Source organism: Lathyrus oleraceus, chromosome 7 (genome assembly GCF_024323335.1).
Source record: "Lathyrus oleraceus cultivar Zhongwan6 chromosome 7, CAAS_Psat_ZW6_1.0, whole genome shotgun sequence".
Taxonomy (NCBI): domain Eukaryota; kingdom Viridiplantae; phylum Streptophyta; class Magnoliopsida; order Fabales; family Fabaceae; genus Lathyrus; species Lathyrus oleraceus.
In genome coordinates this window covers 145,204,808-145,227,648 of record NC_066585.1, presented here as the reverse complement: position 1 = coordinate 145,227,648, position 22,841 = coordinate 145,204,808, and the positions used below count along the sequence as shown (strand labels likewise).

Here is a 22,841-nt window from a genome sequence, read left to right as displayed (position 1 = left end):
AAGATGAAACTGGAAGAAAGGAGCATGCCATTTACTATTTGAGTAAGAAATTCACAGATTGTGAGTCTCAATACTCTACGCTCGAAAAGACTTATTATGCTTTAGCTTGGGTTGTCCGTCGTCTCTGCCAATATATGCTCAATCATATTACTTGGATGATCTCCAAAATGGATCCAATCAAGTATATCATTGAAAATCTTGCTTTAATTGGAAGAATTGCTCGTTGGAAGATGTTGTTGTCAAAATACGATATTGAGTACCATACCTAGAAGGCAATAAAAGGAAGTATCTTGGCTGACCATTTAGCTCACCATCCAATTGACGACTATCAGTCCATTCAATTTGACTTCCCCGATGAGGATGTAATGTACTTAAAAGCGAAAAATTATGATGAACCGTCGCCAAGTGAAGGGCCTGATCTAGAATCTCGTTGGGGCTTGATATTTGATGGAGATGTTAATGCTTATGTAAATGGAATTGGGGCAGTCATTTCCACTCCTCAAGGTTCTTATATTCCATTTACCGCAAGATTGACATTCACTTGTACAGACAACGTGGCAGTGTATGAAGCATGCATTATGGGTCTTGAAGAGGCTATCGACTTGAGAATCAACATTCTGGATGTATACAAAGATTCAACTTTGGTGATTAATCGGATTAAAGGAGAATGGGAAACTCGTCAGCCTGGTTTGATTCCTTACAAAGATTATGCGAGGAGGCTGTCAACTTTCTTCAACCAAATTGAATTTCATCATATACCTCGTGAGGAGATTCAGATAGAAGATGCTCTGGAAACTTTATCCTTCATGATTGTTATGAACCAGTGGAATGATGTGCCCACAATAAATGTTATGCCCTTTGATAGACCTGCTTATGTGTTTACTGCAGAAGAGGTTATTGATGACAAACCATGGTATCATGATATTAAATGCTTTATTCAAAGACAAGAGTACCCACTTGGGACATCAAACAAAGATAAGAAGACTCTTAGAAGGTTGGTTGCTACCTTCTTTCTGAATGAAGACGTGTTGACAATGTCGCATCCGCGAAAAACAACCGGCGGGCTAAAACAAAACAAACAGAGCCGCCACCGTGCGTTATTCATCCCAAAGAGGGAAAGGAAACGCTCGAAGTAAACCTGGAAAAGACATGGTCTCGCGACCAAAGAGAGATGGGATCGAGAGTCGGTTATGCGAAGGGAAGGTATTAGCACCCCTACGCATCCGTCGTACTCGACGGGATCCACGCTCAAAAGAATAGAAGAAAGGTTGCTAAACACTGCCCAAAAGAATGCACACACACACTGGAAACAACTCAGGTGGAGGAAGAGGGGAACGGGCTCGCTAGGATATCGCATCTTATGCCTACGTATCTCATCTGGAATGAGAATCAGAGCTACCGTAGTTCGGCTCACGCACGCCAAAACAAACACACGCACAGACGCTGAGACGTCAAAACAAACACACAAACAGGCAAACATGGAAACCGAATGCCAATCGCTGGACTTACATCAGACTCCGAACCAAACAAACCCACACTGGAAACCAACTGCCAATCGCTGGACTTACGTCGGACTCCACACAACAAACACCAATAGGATACGGAATGCCAATCGCTGGTCTTATATCCATCTCCTAACACACAAGAAGGATAACACACAAACAAGTTACTAAGGAGTCTGGCACTCGAGCCTAGTAACTGTCAAGCAAACACACACAAAAAGAAAAAGGGTGCCCGGAGAGATCTCGTACGATCTCCTGCCTACGTACCTCATCTGGTATGAGGATCAGGGCAACGTAGTTCCCCTACGCAGGGACAAAGGACTAGCCTAACCAGATGCAAAGGGAGACACAAACTACTAGGGAGACTACGACTCGAGCCTAGAAGTTATCATGCATACGATCCCTATGTTAAGGTTTCTAGCTAACTTGCACAGGGAGCAAGCTATCCTAAACAGCACAGGAAAAACAAAGCAAACAATCACAAATAGCACACACTATATACAAACAAAGTGGGCTCACACAAGGTTAGGCTTTAGTCAAGGGGTCATGTCAACCTCGACAAACAAGCCACTGTAACAGGGTGATGTTAGCTCTTAACCCTAACATTGAGAGTTAGGGTGAAGCAGATGAAATGGGAAGTGAGGGTAAGACCCCACAGCTCTTATCCCTGGCCTGGGAGAGCTTCAGACAAATGAAAGTGTGGGAGTTCAGAAAGTTGGAACTCTTCTCCACATATGACTGACTCAACAAAGATCTTGTGTTAATATCCACAATGCATCAACATGTAATGTGAGCAGAGGGATGACTCAACTGAATAGCAGGAGATGGATTGCACATCTCTTTTATCTGCCAATTGCCTCATAGAGATCTTTTCCTGCTTGGCACAAAGATAAACAAACACAAGCATTGCCTCTTAAGGAGGACTTCAGACAGGTGCCTGCCCAAGTAACAGGACAGGTCTTCCAGACTACATGAAGTCATAGAGATTATACCTCAATGCTTATGCAACCAAGCAAAGCAAAATCAAGTTCAAAATGAACTTAAGCAACTAATGTACCTGAAAACAATCCAACTCAATCAGTACACGACTCAACAGTCAAACAGACAACTAATAGTCAACAGTCAACAGACATAGTCAAACAAGCAACAAGGTGCAATGCACAAGCTCAAATCAAATGAGCTAAGAGCCACCTACAAAACAAATCATCATTAGTCAATCATTAACCAAATAATCCAACTCAAGCAATGTGAATTAATTCCTTCAAGGCCATATGCTTCTTATCCTAAAAACAAAGCTCAAACATAAGCACAAACCACTAGGACAAGGCCTATGGTCAAAGGTGGAGAAAAAATCCAAAACAGAACATGAAAATTTACATGAATCAATCTCAATCAATTAAGAACACAATCCAAAAGGTCTCATGTCAATAGCATCAACCAAATTCATTTCACAAAGAAATCATGGCAAAGCATGCAAGTTGGAACCACATTGAGGCAACAGAATGAACAAATCCATATTAATTCCAAAATGGTTCAATTAATTCCAAGAAAAATCATGGCTAAACAGCACACATTACATTATCAACACACCAAAAATCAAGGAATTTGGACAAGTATAAGCATGGTAATCAAATTCCATAAGGCAAGGTAAGCACAAACAAGCTCAATTGAGACACAATTTGGTTACATCAACTTAACACAAGCCTAAAACAGAATTGACAAATGATAAAGACCTCAAACCAAAGCCACAATAAACTTCAAAGTGTCTAGAAACAATGTGCAAAATTTCAAATCCATATGATACACAACCAGCATTTCACAAATCATTGAAGTTCAACACTCTTCAAAAGTTCAAACATGACTAACCAGCAAGGAAAATCTCAAACAAATCAGAAATGAATCCAAAATTTCCACAAACCTTCATGATCAATCCTAACATCCAGAAGAAGCATCATGCAAAAAATCAAATCATTTGGCATTTATTTGGCATGGCAAAGAAATTCATCAAGTTGAGCAAGCAATGGTGTGACACACATTGTCACACCTACATTAACATGAGCATATCTCAACAACCACAAATGCTAAAAATGCAAACTCAACACCAAAATGTCCAGCAAGATGTCTAGTTTAAGCATACCAAATTTCAAAAGCATTGGATGAAAACTCATCATTTCACAAGAGATATGGCAATCAAGGTTCAAAAAGCACATGCACACACAAACCCTAGGCCAAATTAAATTCCATCCAAGCACAATTTCTGGAAAAATAGTCAAAAAATACTAGACATGAAGAGTAACAATATGCAAAAAACCACACATCATTTGGATGATTATTCATTGACTTATGAATTTTTGAAGTGAATGAAAAATAAAAAAAAAACATGAAAGCAAGGTATGAACATGGATGGAGAAAATAAGATAAAATGGAATGGCATAATTGAAACTTTCCCTGGCCAGAATCGAAGGGAGTGCGCATTTGAACAGGGCGCGCTAGTTAAGTGAAACGCACCGTTTCACTTAACTGACATGGCAATGCGAATCAACGATAGCCAACCAATCTGCCATGTAACTACCACGTGGACCAACGCATAGACCTAAACACAAAAATGCATGCAAACCAACGCCAGGCAAGATCAAAAGCATTCTGGAAACATAAACCCTAGGATATTCATACGCCTTCAACGTGTTCTTGAGGCTCAAGAACAAAAGTGTCCAGAAATTCATAAAAGTCATATCATTGGATAGATCTTCCAACATACATCATGGATCAAGGCTTGGTTTGTTCTAATTCATCCTATGTTCAAAGATTCGAGCAAGAGAAGTTTCATGTGTCAAACTTAGATCTAACATATCTCACTCATTTCTCCATGAAAATCAATGATCTAAAGTTCAGAGTAATCACCAATGAAAGATCTACAACATGCATATAATAATTTCATGAATTGAGGAACTCGAATTCTAACCTTCAAGAAGATGCAGAAGTGGAATCCATGGATTTAGGTCTTGAAAAGCAGAAACAGATGATCCTTAGCTCTTATATGATGGAATGGAGGAAGGTTTGATGCTCAATCGTGCTTGATCTTGCTTGAATCTCCAACTGCCATTGATGGATGTAAACTTCAACAGCTTCGAATTTGCGTGAAATCCTCTGAATTTTGCTTCCAAAGTGCTCAATTATACTTGTGGATGATGAACCAATCAAGAACAAAGCAATGTTTATGAAGAATTTTGAAGAAAAAATGAGAGAACCAAGTGAAGAAAATTTTCAGATCTGAGAATTATGATGTGTTAACCCTGTTTTCTGTTATGCTTAGCCTTATATATGCTTTGCTAATGATGTTTGTTAATCACAATTAAGCAATGCAAGTGCAATTAGTGAAAACCAAGTGTTTATGAAAATTTGCCAATGCACCTCATGCATGAGAATCCAATGGAACAGTGCACGATTCTGGTTTGAATTTCACTTGAAATGTTGTTTGGAACCAAATGCAAATGCTAGAATGTGAAACCAATGCACCATTTTCAAATTTGAAATTTCCCTCCAAAATTCAAATGAAAAGTCAAATATTTTTTTGATCAAAATGCATGGCTTATGATGCATGAATTGGATAGTGCATGTCAAGATAGAAATGTTGCAAAAAGAACCATTCCATTTGGCCTTATGGTTTGAAAGTTATGCCTTCTTGAAGTTCAAATTCACTTGGCAATGATTGATCTATATCTTCTCAACCATACATGAGAAATTCATGATCTTGGACTTTTTGGAAATTGGAGAACAAGATCTACAACTTCCATGTTGGACAAAATTTCATTTGAAGCATTTTTGATGATGTAATCTTGAGGAGAAAACCTTTCCATTTTTGGCAATTTTGAATTACAAGTCACTTTCTATTTTTGGAAAGTTTTGTCCTGACTTTATTTTTTTCAATGTTGATGTTTGAAATGTCAAATGAGACTTGTTTGAACATGAATGAAGTATTTCTAACCACTTCCCGCCTCCAAATCCAACAGTTGACTTTTGGTTGACTTTTTTAGTTGATAGATGACTTGGTCATGCACAGATGAATTTGAGCCTCAATCTCCTGATGAAATGGCTCCAAAATGAAACCCTAGCTTTCACAAGCTCAATAAAACCATAAGATGATCCCCATCTCCACAAAGCCCCCATCTCCTTGCAAAACCCTGATTGGCATAATTCAACTGATTAGGGTTGACCAGAGGTCAAAACCCTAATCCCAAGGAACTGATCAGGCACAATGAACCTCTTGGTGATGATAAGACCATGATGATGGTGATGTACCATTTTAACCAAGATAATACCCAATCTCCTTGAGGAACCAAGAAATCCTAATTGAAGCACAAACCCTCAGATGGCTAGTAATCAATTCATGAGACCCTCAAGCTTGAATCTTTTAACCTCTTTATCTTCTGAGCAAGACTTAGGAGGATGACTTGCTTATTGTTTCCACATGATATGCCAAGATGCATTGACTAATGTCCTAAAAGATGAAATGCAATATGTTAAGCTAGTCCCAAGAGAGGAGGGCAAATTTTGAGTTGTTACAGCTGCCCCTATTCAATCCACTATGAACCTGTCGATATGAACAACCTCGGCTTTCAGATGATCAGGGTGAAGAGTGATTGAATACCAAGAACAGACGAACAATTTGCACTCTGATGGGAAATAATTAACAAGGCCTGTTAGAAATGGCAAATAGGCAATCTTGAAAAGAAGAATCCGTTTGGTACGGAGAATAGTCGGCCTGAATACCGTACAAAAATATTGACCTGTATACCAAAATAAATGGCAACACAGGAATAACCATGACCTGAACGCCGCTCATCAGTCTGAATACTGAACATCATAATATGAGAGTATTGATATCGGTCTGAACACCGGGAGATTGGCCTGAATGCTCAAAAACTAGCCTGAACGCCACTTTGGTCTGGATACCATTTCGGTCTGGATACCGTAAGATTGGCCTGAATGCCACAAGTACGTCGACCTGATCGTCGGAAACTTCTTCGATCTGAAAATCGGAATTTTTGGTCTGAATACCCACCTCAGTCTGGATACCGAAGACTTGGCCTGAGTGCCACAAGTACTTCAACCTGATTGTTGGAAACTTCTTCGATCTGAAAATCGGAAGCTGGCCTGAGTGCCACAAGCTTTTCGACCTGATCGTCGAAAACTTCTTCGATCTGAAAATCGGAATTTTTGGTCTGAATACCCACCTCGGTCTGATCACCGGAAAACTGGCCTGAGTGCCACACCTCGGCCTGAACACCGGAAACTGGTCTGAATACCCACCTCAGTCTGATCATCGGAAAACTGGCCTGAGTGCCACATCTCGGCCTGAACACCGGAAACTCTTCATGCCTATCAATATCGGCACAAAAGAAATAGTGATACATGAGACGACACGCGTGCCAACAACCCATGCTGGGGATAATAAGCCACGAACCGGCTATTCTCTATTCAACCCTAGCCAACGAACACTTTGCGTTTAGCTGGGGATTATCTCTTTCTCTTATTTACTTTTCTCTTTTTGAACCCCGAAAATTCTTGGATTATCATTTCCATCTCCGCCTGACAGAAACTTTTCCTCCAATATCGCACTACTGAGGAATACCTTTGATTCAAAATCACGATACCAAACTCCTCAGAGTAACATCTTCACCTTCTGGCGAAACCACCTTTCAAACAATAACCACGGTCTGAGACTAACTTATGCTTGAAATGCTGATGCATGATATATTTTTTGGCGTAATGCTCCATAATCATGGAAATGCTACGCGATTTATGCAATATGCTATGCTTATCTACATGATGAATGGATAAAAAGTATCCCCCTCAAGGGACTCTTCTGGGGAGCTCGAGGCACTCTGCTTGAGGAACTCGACAACACTCCGATCTCCACCCTGCTGGGGAATAACACTGCTGTTGGGAAATAGGCCACCCCTACCAGGAATAACCTCCTCTGCACCCAATCCGCTTGGGGACTTCGCTGGGGTAAGAACCACCAACGCCCTCTGTGGGGAAAACAACAGTCTCTGACTTGCTGAGGTATATAACAATCCCGACTCTGCTTGGAGAAACCCTTACCAATAGATACCTCTACTGGGCAATAACAACCTTCAGGCCTGGCTGCTAAGGAAATACCGATCTCAAACACGCTGGGGAGATAACCATCCCGACCCTGTTAGGGAAAACATAGACCTTGAATCTGCTGAGGAGGTAACAATCCCAACCCTGCTTGGGGAAACATAGACCTTGAATCTGCTGAGGAGGTAACAATCCCAACCCTGCTTGGGGAAACCGGGAAAGTCTGGTACTGAACACTCGTCGACTCGTCGAACCATGTCATCCAACGTCCAAATCCAGTGTCAGCTTTCCAATTTTGAGAACCCCCAGACTCGTCTGGACTTTTCTGATTCATCACCTTGTACTCCCGACTTCGCCGTACTCTACGAAGAGCGAACTCCTTAGATTTATACAGACTTTTCAATCTCAAACTTTGAAGAGTCTTCTTGATTAATATCCAAGATCGTCGTACGTCTATCGCCGTCTTTTCACCATTCTTCTTATTCATTCGTCCCTGATTGGACTCCACGGGGATTCTTTCGTCAAAAGCTTCCACATCACAACCTGCAAGTGAGTGAAAATATCTAACAGTACCTGCAAAAGAGATCGTTAGATAACACCGTGCCCCAGGCGTGTCAAGATTTCAACACTTGGGTCACTCAACCTTCCGAATAAGATTTCAATGCATTGGAAGGGACCTGTATGTCTTAAAATGCCAGATTCTTTATCACAAACAATTGGATGTTTTTGCAATCAAAGCGGTAATGAAAACAAAAACAAAATTATTTGACTGAATATGCATTTTATTGATTGAAAAAAGTGTGGCTCAAATTGAGCAATACAAAGGAAGCAATTCCTGAAAAGAGGTAATTGCACACAAAAGGAAAAATCTATCCTAATGGTAATGTGAACCCGTGATCTCATCGAGTTCCAACTCGGTTACACCCCATATGTCCTCAGACTTTCCTTGCTTTCTGCCTTCTGAACAAGACGATTCCGACTGATCCCTACCGAGGATTATCCATGTCATATCCAAAGTACAAACGATCATGCCAGACGCAGTTGTTCGTTTCAATCCCTCTTTTGCCTAGACCGCCCTTCCGGGTTTTCAGTCCACCGGGATACCCTTTTTTGCCCAAGTCGCCTTTTCAGGTTTTCGACTTGCCGGGTGTACAATTTTTCCTTTTATCCCTAATTTTTGCCCGAACCTTTTCTTTCTGTTTTTTGGTTCGCCGGGATGCCCATTTTTGCCTGGACTATTTTATTCTTTTCGTCCAGCGGGTCTCTTTATACGAAGTATTTTTTAACTGCGTCCGCATTCACAGGGGATGGAAAATCCTCGCCATCCATGGTCGTTAACAACAAGGCTCCGCCAGAGAAAACCTTCTTGACCACGAATGGACCTTCATAATTGGGTGTCCATTTGCCCCTTCGATCGTTCTGAGGAGGAAGGATCCTTTTCAGCACCATATCACCTACATGATACACACGAGGTCGTACCTTTCGGTCGAAAGCACGCTTCATCCTTTGCTGGTACAACTGCCCATGAAAAATGGCCGTCAGCCTCTTTTCCTCAATCAGGCTCAACTCTTCATACCGGGTCCTTACCCATTCAGCCTCTTGCAACTTCACGTCCATCAGGACTCTCAACGAAGGAATCTGAACCTCAACCGGTAGCACAACTTCCATTCCATATACCAACGAGAAAGGTGTTGCCCCAGTAGATGTACGCACCGAAGTTCGATACCCATGCAATGCAAACGGCAACATCTCATGCCAGTCTTTATAGGTCACCACCATCTTTTGCACAATCTTCTTTATATTCTTATTGGCTGCCTCAACCGCCCCATTCATCTTCGGACGATAAGGAGAAGAATTGTGATGCTCAATCTTGAATTCTCGGCACAGTTCTGCCATCATCTTATTGTTTAAATTAGAACCATTATCAGTAATGATTCTTTCGGGAACCCCATATCTGCAGATGATGTCTCTCTTCAAAAACCTGGCAACGACCTGCTTTGTCACGTTCGTATAAGAGGCTGCTTCCACCCACTTGGTGAAGTAATCAATAGCCACTAATACGAACCGGTGCCCATTCGAAGCTGTAGGCTCAATCTTCCTAATCATATCAATGCCCCATATAGCGAACGACCATGGAGACGACATCAAACTCAACGGATTTGGAGGCACGTGCACCTTGTCAGCATAAATCTGGCATTTATGACATTTCCGCACGAAATTGAAACATTGGGCCTCCATTGTCATCCAATAATAACCTGCCCTCAACAGCTTTTTCACCATTGCATTCCCATTGGCATGGGTACCGAACGATCCTTCGTGAACCTCTTTCATCAATTGGCTTGCTTCTTTATCATCAACACATCTGAGCAAGACCCAATCAAAATTCCTCTTGTACAAAACCCCATCCTTATTCAGATAGAACACCATGGCCAACCTCCGCAGAGTCTTTCGGTCTTTCTTGGATACTCCCTCAGGATACTCTTGGGTCTCCAGATAGCGCTTGATATCGAAATACCACGGCTTCTCATCATCAGGCGCTGTATCAACAGCAAACACATATGTCGGTCTATCCAGACGTCCCACCTCAACACTGGGGAACTGATTCCACCACTGCACCTTAATCAAGGCAGCCAGAGTAGCCAAAGCGTCTGCCAAAGGATTCTCTTCTCTAGGCACATGATGCATTTTCACCTTGGTGAAAAACGTCAACAATCTCCTCGTATAGTCCCGGTATGGAACTAAATGAGATTGATGCGTATACCATTTTCCGTTAACCTGATTCACAACCAAAGCTGAAATTCCATATATGACAAGGTTCTTGATCCTCAAATCAATCGCCTCTTCAATCCCCAGGATACAAGCTTCGTATTCAGCCACGTTGTTGGTGCACTCAAATGTTAGCCGGGCAGCAAAAGGAATGTGGGATCCTTTCGGCGTAACCAAAACAGCACCAACTCCGCTACCGTTCACGTTAACGGCCCCATCAAACATCAGAATCCATTCGGATTCAGGGTCAGGCCCCTCCTCCGGGATCGGTTCCTCATAATCTTTCGATTTGAGAAACATGATGTCCTCATCAGGGAACTCAAACTTCATCGGTTGATAATCCTCAATAGGTTGCTGGGCGAGGTAATCAGATAATACACTCCCCTTGATTGCCTTCTGAGAGGTATACTGTATATCATATTCAGTCAAAATCATTTGCCATCTCGCAACCCGTCCGGTCAATGCTGGCTTCTCAAAAATGTACTTGATTGGATCCATCTTGGAAATCAATAAAGTGGTATGAACCAACATATACTGCCTCAGTCGGCGAGCAGCCCAGACCAAAGCACAGCAAGTTTTCTCGAGCAGTGAATATCTTGTTTCACAGTCGGTAAACTTTTTGCTAAGGTAGTATATGGCATGCTCTTTTCGACCAGACTCGTCATGCTGCCCCAATATACACCCCATAGACCCCTCGAGGACCGTCAAGTACAGGATTAACGGTCGTCCCTCCACAGGAGCCATCAGAATCGGAGGCTCCTGCAAATACTCTTTTATTTTTTCAAATGCCACTTGGCAATCATTATTCCACCTGACCGTTTGATCTTTTCTCAACAATTTGAAAATCGGTTCACACGTGGCTGTTAGATGAGATATGAACCGTGAAATGTAGTTCAATCTACCTAAGAAACCACGAACCTCTTTCTCCGTTCTCGGTTCAGGCATTTCTCTTATTGCTTTTACTTTAGCAGGGTCAACCTCAATTCCGTTTTCGCTTACAATGAACCCCAACAATTTACCGGACCGCACTCCGAAAGTGCACTTATTCGGATTCAACCTCAGTCTGAACTGTCTCAGCCGGTCAAACAACTTGGCCAGATCTACCAAATGCCCCTCTTCTGTTTGGGACTTTGCTATCATGTCATCAACATAGCATTCGATTTCATGATGAATCATATCATGAAACAAAGTCACCATAGCTCTCTGATAAGTAGCACCGGCGTACTTGAGACCAAATGGCATCACCTTGTAACAAAAAGTGCCCCACGGTGTGATGAACATTGTTTTCTCCATATCATCTGGCGACATTTTGATTTGATTATAGCCAGAGAAGCCATCCATGAAGGAAAACACCGAGAATTGAGTTGTATTATCTACCAACACATCGATGTGAGGTAGTGGGAAATCATCTTTCGGGCTAGCTCTGTTCAGATCCCGGTAGTCCACACACATTCTCACCTTCCCATCCTTCTTCGGGACTGGCACAATGTTCGCGACCCAAGGCGGATAATTAGTGACAGCAAGGAAACCAGCATCCCACTGCTTCTGAACCTCCTCCTTAATTTTCATGGCCATCTCAGGTCGAGTTCTGCGCAACTTCTGCTTCACTGGAGGACAATCTGCTCTCAACGGTAGCTTGTGCACAACGATATCGGTATCCAACCCTGGCATATCCTGATAAGACCAGGCAAAGATGTCGACATACTCTTTCAATAATGCTACCATTCTGCTCTTGACACTCTCCTCCAAAGCAGCCCCAACTTTCACTTCCTTCCTGACCTCGTCGGTACCCAGATTCACAACCTCCACTTGCTCTTCATGCGGCTGAATCACCTTCTCCTCTTGTTTCAACAACCTGGCTAATTCCTCCGACAGTTCACAATCTTCTTCGCCTTATTCTTCGGCATGATAGATCGGATTGTCGAAGTCATATGAGGGTGTAACAGGATTGTTATCGATGAGATCCGGCGAGAAATCGCATCTGCATGAATGTTGATTCATGCATTGCTTTAGAACCGGAGCGAGACAAATTGAAAAGAAAAATGAAAACATTGCCATTTTTATTTTTGTTTAAACTGCAAAAATAAATGAAAAGCAGGGAACACCGCTTTTAACTGAAAAACATCCTTTTATTTATGATGCGAATTTTGCAAAATGAAACATGAGGTGGCCCTTACAATGAACCATTACGTTTCGGGCAAAACGTATGGCTTTCATGCAAACAAACTTGAAAACAGAAATTATTACTCTTCCAGTAGAGTGACAGTGATGATCTTTTCAGCCTACCAGTTCTGGACTTCCATCCCTGGTGCGCACGGCTTTATCCACTGATCCATCTCGCAGTCACTGTCGACTTCTTCACCCACCATACAGATGTGATCTGGATCCAACATTCCAGCACTGGTGAAAGTGAACGACGGACGACGTCCTCTACCTTGTCCTGACGAGCCTCGGCCCGGCTGATAACCCACTCCGAAACGGTCTTTCTTGGCGGAGATGTCCATCATCTTCCCCCAACCTGGAGCTTCTCCATTCTTCACCACCTCGGCGGCCTGCTTATACGAAGAAATGGACGGTTTCTCTTCTTCCTTGGCAAAAAGAGCATTCTCCACCTTGACAGTTTCGAACGCTTGACTCGGCGTTTCCCATATCTCACCGTCCATTCCACGTATTTGAACGATGACAAGTGGCTGACGAAGATATCCTCTTCCCCACAGACTGTGACGACCTGCCCGTCCCAGATATATTTCAGTTTTTGGTGCAAAGTCGAAGTCACTGCCCCAGCAGCATGAATCCATGGTCGACCCAACAGGCAACTGTATGCCGGCTGAATATCCATGACATAGAATACTGACTTAAACACCTCGGGTCCGATCTTCACCGGGAGCTCTACCTCTCCAAACACCGCCCGTTTCGAACCGTCGAACACCCTCACTATCAGGTCAGTGGGCGTCAAGATCAACCCTTCACAGTTCAGCTTTGCCAAGGCTTTCTTAGGCAACACATTCAAAGATGAGCTGGTATCAACCAACACGTGCGAAAGCACGGCCCCTTTACATTCCATTGCGATGTGCAAAGCCCGATTATGATTCCTCCCATCCACAGTCAGATCTAAATCGGTGAAACCCAGCCCATGACTGGCATTGACGTTTGACACCACCGTCTCTAACTGATTAATGGTGATCTCTTGAGGAACATAGGCTCTCTTCAGAATTTTCAATAAAGCCTCTTTATGCCCCTCAGAGCTTAGCAACAATGACAAGATCGAAATCTTAGACGGCGTCTGCTGCAGATGGTCAACAAGTTTGTACTCCTACTTCTTGATGATTCTAAGGAATTCTTCCGCTTCATCATCAAATTCTTTCTCCGACCCACCAGGCGCCGGTGTCACCACAGGAGTACCTTCATTCACTACTTGTTTTCCTCTTGCCCTGGCTAAAGCCTCGGCCTTTTCTTTCTTTTCTTTCTCTCCCTCTCCACCCCTCAAAGCATCTGGTGCAAACAGCCTTCCACTGCGAGTGACACCACTAGGTCCGGCATTATCCACCTTTGAAACGGTGGTTTCACTTGCAGTTTGGTCCTCCAGCTTCTCCCTGTTACAATACACCTCCCCACCATAATGCCACGGCACGACATCATCTTTGTCATAAGGAATTGGCCCAGGTACCGTGATAGTAACTAGAGCCGCATCGGCCAACGTTGACAAATCAACCGGGTCGAAGTAGATAGTTATGGTGGAGACATCTTCCTTCCCCATATCCACCTTCTCAAACCTGAGACTTCCCTCGTCCATCAGCCTCTGGACAGCCTCCCTCAACAATATACACCCATTCGGAGTAACAGTGCACGCAGCACAACCATTACCACAGCCCGGGAAGACCCCATTCCTCAACAATTGTCGCTTGACCTCAGCCAAAGGAGTCTTCAACTGATCAACATTTAACAGCCCGATTCTGCTTTCCTCAGAGATTGCATTCACCCCCATTTGACCATGCGCAGGCATGGGATTAGCATTAACGTTTGGAGATGGAGCAAAGTTGATAGCTTTGGAATCCACCAAGTCCTGGACCACATGCTTAAAAGCTTTGCAGTTTTCTATATTATGTCCAGGTGCACCCGAGTGAAATTCACACTTGGCATTTTCATCGAAACTGGCTGGCCTCTGATCAGGTCTCAAAGGTGCCAAAGTTCTCAATTGTACCAACCCCAAATCCTTCAGCTTTTTCAACAAGAAAGAATAAGTCACAGGCGGCCTATCGAATTGACGATCATTCATTCTCCCGCGCACCTGATACCCAGCCCTCTGCGGTCTCTGCTGAAACGGCTGGCGTTGCTGTTGCGATTGTTGTTGTTGTTGTTGTGCAGGCTGATTATCAGCAGGAATAGTTACCGCAGCAGTGTGCTGATAGTAACGATCCCTACTCGGTCCTCTTTGGGTATATACAGCACTGGTATCACCCTCTTTCTTCCTCTGGCCATTTCCGAAGGTCTTCTTCGATCCAGATGACGAAGCATTACCACCCTGGATTTTTCCCAACTTCAACCAACTGTCTATTCTCTCTCCAGCTACCACAATGTCAGCGAAATTGGTAACCGGGCATCCCACCATCCTTTCAGCAAACGTCCCCTGCAGGGTACCCATGAACAAATCCGACATTTCCCTATCCACCAATGGAGGTTGAACTCTGGCAGCCAACTCCCTCCACCTTTGCGCATACTCTTTAAACCCCTCACTAGGCTTTTGAGACATACCCTGCAGCTGGGTACGACTAGGAGCCATGTCAGCGTTGAATTGATACTGTTTAAAGAATGCATCGCCAAGATCCTGCCAGCTTTTAATGTCAGAAGACTTCAGCTTGGTGTACCATTCCAGGGATCCTCCGGACAGGCTGTCCTGGAAGAAGTACATCCAAAGCTTTTGATTTATCGTATACGTAGAAATCTTGCGGACAAAGGCCTGAAGGTGAGTTTTCGGGCAGGAACTCCCATTGTACTTATCAAATACAGGCGCCTTGAACTTCTGTGGGATCACAATCCCCTCGACCAGCCCCATATTTGACATGTTCACAACCCCTGGAGTGGCATAGCTTTCGAGAGCCCTGATCTTCTCTGCCAGCAACTGAATTTCTTTGTTTGGTGGCTGGACACCGTATTGACCAAACAGCTCATTATGCATGGAGAATTGATCATCTTCTCTGTCTTCCTCCCTATCATCCTTAGCCCCGAAGAAAGGAGGAAACAAACTATCGTTCATATTATTACCCATCTGACCGGGTCCACCACTTGCGGCAACACCAAAACCACCAGCATTGTTATTCACTACGCCCACAGTTGTCCTCTTTCCACCGTCCCTAGAACCACCCAGGCCATGGTTAGAGACACCATCCAGATTGACCCCACTGTTGGTAGCTGAAGCTCGCTCAAGCTTCTCGACTTTATCAGCCAGTGCTTTCTGGCCCACAGCAAACCCCTGCATGATGTTAATCAACTCATTCATCTTATCCGTCAGCTCGAGAACATCTGTATTGGGTAGATCCATCAGCCTAGGTGTATTGTGTCTGGTGAAGTATCTGTGCGGACGTGTTGAGTGCAAAGGTACAACTCTACGAGCACGAGCAATGATTCCTGAAACAATCAAGCACGTTAGAACTGATACCTGCAAAATAGAAAACAAGTTATTATGATCATGCATGAATGCAATATCTATCCACATGAGGAACACTCTGTCTTTCGATCCTGGCTTCATCGAGACAGATAATAATCCGGCAACAATATTCTGACATTCATCATTTGGGTTTATCATACAGATCAGAGATATATGATTTAGCAAAGTATCACCCAACCATGTGTGTGCCATGTGAGAGCATACAGGAAAGCAAATAAAGCTTGAAGATCAATCACTGAACGAAAACAACCACTGTATATCAAAAGTGCACAATAAGTGCAATAGTCATACATCAAACTGATACAAGTCAAATACAATCTTCCAGAATCATAAAGAGCATACAAGCAAATGAATTCCGTCAACAGGCCTGACGGTAATCCAACACAGAAGAAAGGTCTAATCTGATGAAGGTCCCACAGAAGGCCCTACATCATCAACCATCCTGGTAAACTCCCCGGCGAACCTAAGCTCAGTGTTCTCCTGCTGCAATCTCCCCACCTCTTTCTGGTGAATCTTCATCTGTCTGAAGTAATGATCCCTCTCAGCCTAATAATGATCTCTCTCAACAATGATCTTCGCTTTCTCGGCTTCCCATTCTGTGGCGAGGACTTTGGCTCTGGCATCTCTCTGGGTCTTCACAAGGATCTGCCTCCTCTTCTCATCTTCAATGACCTTCAAGGCTCTTGCCAATCTATCCTTGGTGATGTTGTGCTCCTTTGTAGACGACTCCAACGCTTGGCTGACCTTGCGGTAATAGGCAGTGTCGATCTCAAATCGCTTCACTTCAAGAGCATGTCTCTTATCCTGATCTTCCATCCTCACTCTGATCTCCTGATTAGCCATCTGAATCCGAGCAACACTCATCTCCAATTCAGTCTTCTCTGCTTGCAACTGATCTCTGGCCCTCTTCATCTCAAGAAACTCCTCCATGCTGACAGAAGAACATGGACCCTCAATCATAGGACACCAAAAATCACCTCCAGGAAATGGTAGATATGTGAGCTCAATCCTCCTCCTAAGCCAATCATCAAATGGAGGAAAAGACCTGCTGTTAACCTTGCCAAAAGGAACCTTGCCCTTTCTCTGAATATCACGCCACTCATCCAACACTTGCCTCAACTTGGCCTGATTACCCTCAATCGGGAAGTAGAAAGACTCCTGAATCTCTCGTCCAAGAGGAGGACCCTCCACAGCAAACCCCATTTGTCTCCTAAGAAGAATCGAGTTGTAATTAATGCAACCTTGAACTCCTATGAGAGGTACATTGGGAAGACTCCCACAACTGCAAATGAAATCTCGTCCAGCCATACCATTGTGAGTCCAAGCTATGTCCTTGGCCCGCAAACCCATCAGCCTGAATGACCACTTGACAGTAGGATCAAGAAAGGCAAAGGCACCTCTGGAAGGCAAGTACCCCATGAACCACTTATGCAACAACTGAGCACAACATCTGATCAGTCCCCCACGCCGCTTCTCGTTCCGATTATGGACTGAGTAATAGACATCTCCAACCAGCGTAGGAATAGGATTCCTCTGCATGAACAACCTGATAGCATTAAGGTCCACAAAGCTCTTCTGATTAGGAAACAGGACAGTCCCATAAATGCTCACAGCAATCAAGGCACAGACAGTCTTCCAATTACCCACATCAGCATGTTCCTTGGCTTTAGCCTCCAAGAAACTCAGATGAAAGCCGGGTAACTTTCCCTTCTCCTTCAAACCCTCCTTGGTCACCTCCGGGCTCAAATAAAGAGTACGAGAAATCTCAGCAATATCAGGCTCCCCCTTAGTCGCAAAGAAAGGAATCTGATCTCGGATCTGAATACCCAGGATGCTAGCATAGTCCTCCATCAAAGGTCCCAACAAGTAATCCGGGAAGACGAAACATCTCAAACCAGGGTCGTAAAACTTGAGAAGAGTATAGATGGCGCTCCTATCACTGTCTGTGAGCCTGAAAACCAACTTCAGAATACCACTGTATGCCTCTCGAAACATCCCCACATGGTCAGGTGTAATCAATGCTATCATATCTCTCAGCACACCAATCTCTGGGTCGAAGAAACTGTAGACAACATCATCTTTCAAACCGGTCCTCATGTCTGGAACAAAGAAGTCTCTCAACCAGGATCTCAATCAAGAATGTCCCTGCATATGGATAAACATGAGTTAGATGCAGATAAATGCAAAATGCTAATGATGTTGATGTATGAATGCAATGCATTGTGCCATCCTCCAAGTCATTTGATCATTTGTTGCACTGAGTTACAGCCTCTGAATTGATCACAACCATTTGAAGGAATATGTAACCACAAATCCAACTCAGGGTTCCGAAATAAACAGAACTGAAAGATACATCACCATCATCACCAGAGATTCATTTATCTGATAACCACAAAATCATCTGAACCAGCCCAGGGAATCCTGAAATAAACGGATCCCCATTGATAAATACCATGGACGGAACTCCGGCGTCTCGGAAATAAATGTCCATAAATCCGACTTATAAATAGGACTCTGCTCAACGGAACCATTAGTCACCATCAAAGTCACCATCAGAACATGCATCTGTAAGAATCAACCCTCCCCTCACAGGTGAATTCTAATCAGGTCATCCTAAGGCGGATAGTGGTCTTGACAATCGGGCAAAGATACTCAACGGGTTTGCCCTTTCGGGTGTGCCGTTGCAGCTCTCTTAAGCTCATCTAAACCAAAGATCCGGGAAAGATCGGTTACCGAAGTCAATAGCTCAAATGAGGTAACCCAACCAAAGTGGAATACCCCACAAAGGAAGAGCACTCTCAAATGAACCTCGTCCGGCTTGTGGTATGTCACGTCGCCCAAAACATGTTGACCTAACATGAAAGGCAACATGAGACCATGCTAATCCTAAGTGTATACTCGGGCCTGGGTTTTAGCCCCACTCAGAACACCCACCCCAAACTCAGAGAAACCACCTGTACAGAAGACAGCACAATGATAGTATGATGCATGCAAACATTTATGCAAATATATACACAACATAATACTCATAAATGCAATAAATAGAGCAACACAAGCAACCTAACTATCCTAGAGAACGCTAGGAGAGACTCGCTTAGGGAAGATGGACCAGCAAGAGGTCAACTTCTATGTCCCCAGCAGAGTCGCCAACTGTCGCATCCGCGAAAAACAACCGGCGAGCTAAAACAAAACAAATAGAGCCGCCACCGTGCGTTATTCATCCCAAAGAGGGAAAGGAAACGCTCGAAGTAAACCTGGAAAAGACATGGTCTCGCGACCAAAGAGATATGGGATCGGGAGTCGGTTATGCGAAGGGAAGGTATTAGCACCCCTACGCATCCGTCGTACTCGACGAGATCCACGCTCAAAAGAATAGAAGAAAGGTTGTTAAACACTGCCCAAAAGAATGCACACACACACTGGAAACAACTCAGGTGGAGGAAGAGGGGAACGGGCTCGCTAGGATATCGCATCTTATGCCTACGTATCTCATCTGGAATGAGAATCAGAGCTATCGTAGTTCGGCTCACGCACGCCAAAACAAACACACGCACAGACGCTGAGACGTCAAAACAAACACACAAACAAGCAAACATGGAAACCGAATGCCAATCGCTGGACTTACATCAGACTCCGAACCAAACAAACCCACACTGGAAACCAACTGCCAATCGCTGGACTTACGTCGGACTCCACACAACAAACACCAATAGGATACGGAATGCCAATCGCTGGTCTTATATCCATCTCCTAACACACAAGAAGGATAACACACAAACAAGTTACTAAGGAGTCTGGCACTCGAGCCTAGTAACTGTCAAGCAAACACACACAAAAAGAAAAAGGGTGCCCGGAGAGATCTCGTACGATCTCCTGCCTACGTACCTCATCTGGTATGAGGATCAGGGCAACGTAGTTCCCCTACGCAGGGACAAAGGACTAGCCTAACCAGATGCAAAGGGAGACACAAACTACTAGGGAGACTACGACTCGAGCCTAGAAGTTATCATGCATACGATCCCTATGTTAAGGTTTCTAGCTAACTTGCACAGGGAGCAAGCTATCCTAAACAGCACAGGCAAAACAAAGCAAACAATCACAAATAGCATACACTATATACAAACAAAGTGGGCTCACACAAGGTTAGGCTTTAGTCAAGGGGTCATGTCAACCTCGACAAACAAGCCACTGCAACAGGGTGATGTTAGCTCTTAACCCTAACATTGAGAGTTAGGGTGAAGCAGATGAAATGGGAAGTGAGGGTAAGACCCCACAACTCTTATCCCTGGCCTGGGAGAGCTTCAGACAAATGAAAGTGTGGGAGTTCAGAAAGTTGGAACTCTTCTCCACATATGACTGACTCAACAAAGATCTTGGGTTAATATCCACAATGCATCAACATGTAATGTGAGCAGAGGGATGACTCAACTGAATAGCAGGAGATGGATTGCACATCTCTTTTATCTGCCAATTGCCTCATAGAGATCTTTTCCTGCTTGGCACAAAGATAAACAAACACAAGCATTGCCTCTTAAGGAGGACTTCAGACAGGTGCCTGCCCAAGTAACAGGACAGGTCTTCCAGACTACATGAAGTCATAGAGATTATACCTCAATGCTTATGCAACCAAGCAAAGCAAAATCAAGTTCAAAATGAACATAAGCAACTAATGTACCTGAAAACAATCCAACTCAATCAGTACACGACTCAACAGTCAAACAGACAACTAATAGTCAACAGTCAACAGACATAGTCAAACAAGCAACAAGGTGCAATGCACAAGCTCAAATCAAATGAGCTAAGAGCCACCTACAAAACAAATCATCATTAGTCAATCATTAACCAAATAATCCAAATCAAGCAATGTGAATTAATTCCTTCAAGGCCATATGCTTCTTATCCTGAAAACAAAGCTCAAACATAAGCACAAACCACTAGGACAAGGCCTATGGTCAAAGGTGGAGAAAAAAATCCAAAACAGAACATGAAAATTTACATGAATCAAGCTCAATCAATTAAGAACACAATCCAAAAGGTCTCATGTCAATAGCATCAACCAAATTCATTTCACAAAGCAATCATTGCAAGGCATGCAAGTTGGAACCACATTGAGGCAACAGAATGAACAAATCCATATTAATTCCAAAATGGTTCAATTAATTCCAAGAAAAATCATGGATAAACAGCACACATTACATTATCAACACACCAAAAATCAAGGCATTTGGACAAGTATAAGCATGGTAATCAAATTCCATAAGGAAAGGTAAGCACAAACAAGCTCAATTGAGACACAATTTGGTTACATCAACTTAACACAAGCCTAAAACAGAATTTACAAATGATAAAGACCTCAAACCAAAGCCACAATAAACTTCAAAGTGTCTAGAAACAATGTGCAAAATTTCAAATCCATATGATACACAACCAGCATTTCACAAATCATTGAAGTTCAACACTCTTCAAAAGTTCAAACATGACTAACCAGCAAGGAAAATCTCAAACAAATCAGAAATGAATCCAAAATTTCCACAAAACTTCATGATCAATCCTAACATCCAGAATAAGCATCATGCAAAAAATCAAATCATTTGGCATTTATTTGGCATGGCAAAGAAATTCATCAAGTTGAGCAAGCAATGGTGTGACACACATTGTCACACCTACATTAACATGAGCATATCTCAACAACCACAAATGTTAAAAATGCAAACTCAACACCAAAATGTCCAGCAAGATGTCTAGTTTAAGCATACCAAATTTCAAAAGCATTGGATGAAAACTCATCATTTCACAAGAGATATGGCAATCAAGGTTCAAAAAGCACATGCACACACAAACCCTAGGCCAAATTAAATTCCATCCAAGCACAATTTCTGGAAAAATAGTCAAAAAATACTAGACATGAAGAGGAACAATATGCAAAAAACCACACATCATTTGGATGATTATTCATTGACTTATGAATTTTTGAAGTGAATGAAAAATAAAAAAAAAAACATGAAAGCAAGGTATGAACATGGATGGAGAAAATAAGATAAAATGGAATGGCATAATTGAAACTTTCCTTGGCCAGAATCGAAGGGAGTGCGCATTTGAACAGGGCGCGCTAGTTAAGTGAAACGCACCGTTTCACTTAACTGACATGGCAATGCGAATCAACGATAGCCAACCAATCTGCCATGTAACTACCACGTGGACCAACGCATGGACCTAAACACAAAAATGCATGCAAACCAACGCCAGGCAAGATCAAAAGCATTCTGGAAACATAAACCCTAGGATATTCATACGCCTTCAACGTGTTCTTGAGGCTCAAGAACAAAAGTGTCCAGAAATTCATAAAAGTCATATCATTGGATAGATCTTCCAACATACATCATGGATCAAGGCTTGGTTTGTTCTAATTCATCCTATGTTCAAAGATTCGAGCAAGAGAAGTTTCATATGTCAAACTTAGATCTAACATATCTCACTCATTTCTCCATGAAAATCAATGATCTAAAGTTCAGAGTAATCACCAATGAAAGATCTACAACATGCATATAATAATTTCATGAATTGAGGAACTCGAATTCTAACCTTCAAGAAGATGCAGAAGTGGAATCCATGGATTTAGGTCTTGAAAAGCAGAAACAGATGATCCTTAGCTCTTATATGATGGAATGGAGGAAGGTTTGATGCTCAATCGTGCTTGATCTTGCTTGAATCTCCAACTGCCATTGATGGATGTAAACTTCAACAGCTTCGAATTTGCGTGAAATCCTCTGAATTTTGCTTCCAAAGTGCTCAATTATACTTGT

General features: G+C 43.0%; 1 protein-coding gene across 1 annotated transcript in view; it reads left to right on the top strand.

Moving 5' to 3' along the window:
* The first annotated feature begins 365 nt into the window (after positions 1-365).
* Positions 366-22,841, top strand: part of LOC127102499 (uncharacterized) — a 28,058-nt gene continuing 5,582 nt past the window's right edge. Inside the window, exon 1 of the mRNA XM_051039865.1 lies at positions 366-893. Within this exon, the coding sequence (XP_050895822.1) occupies positions 366-893 (528 nt within the window). The remainder of the gene's footprint in view (positions 894-22,841) is intronic.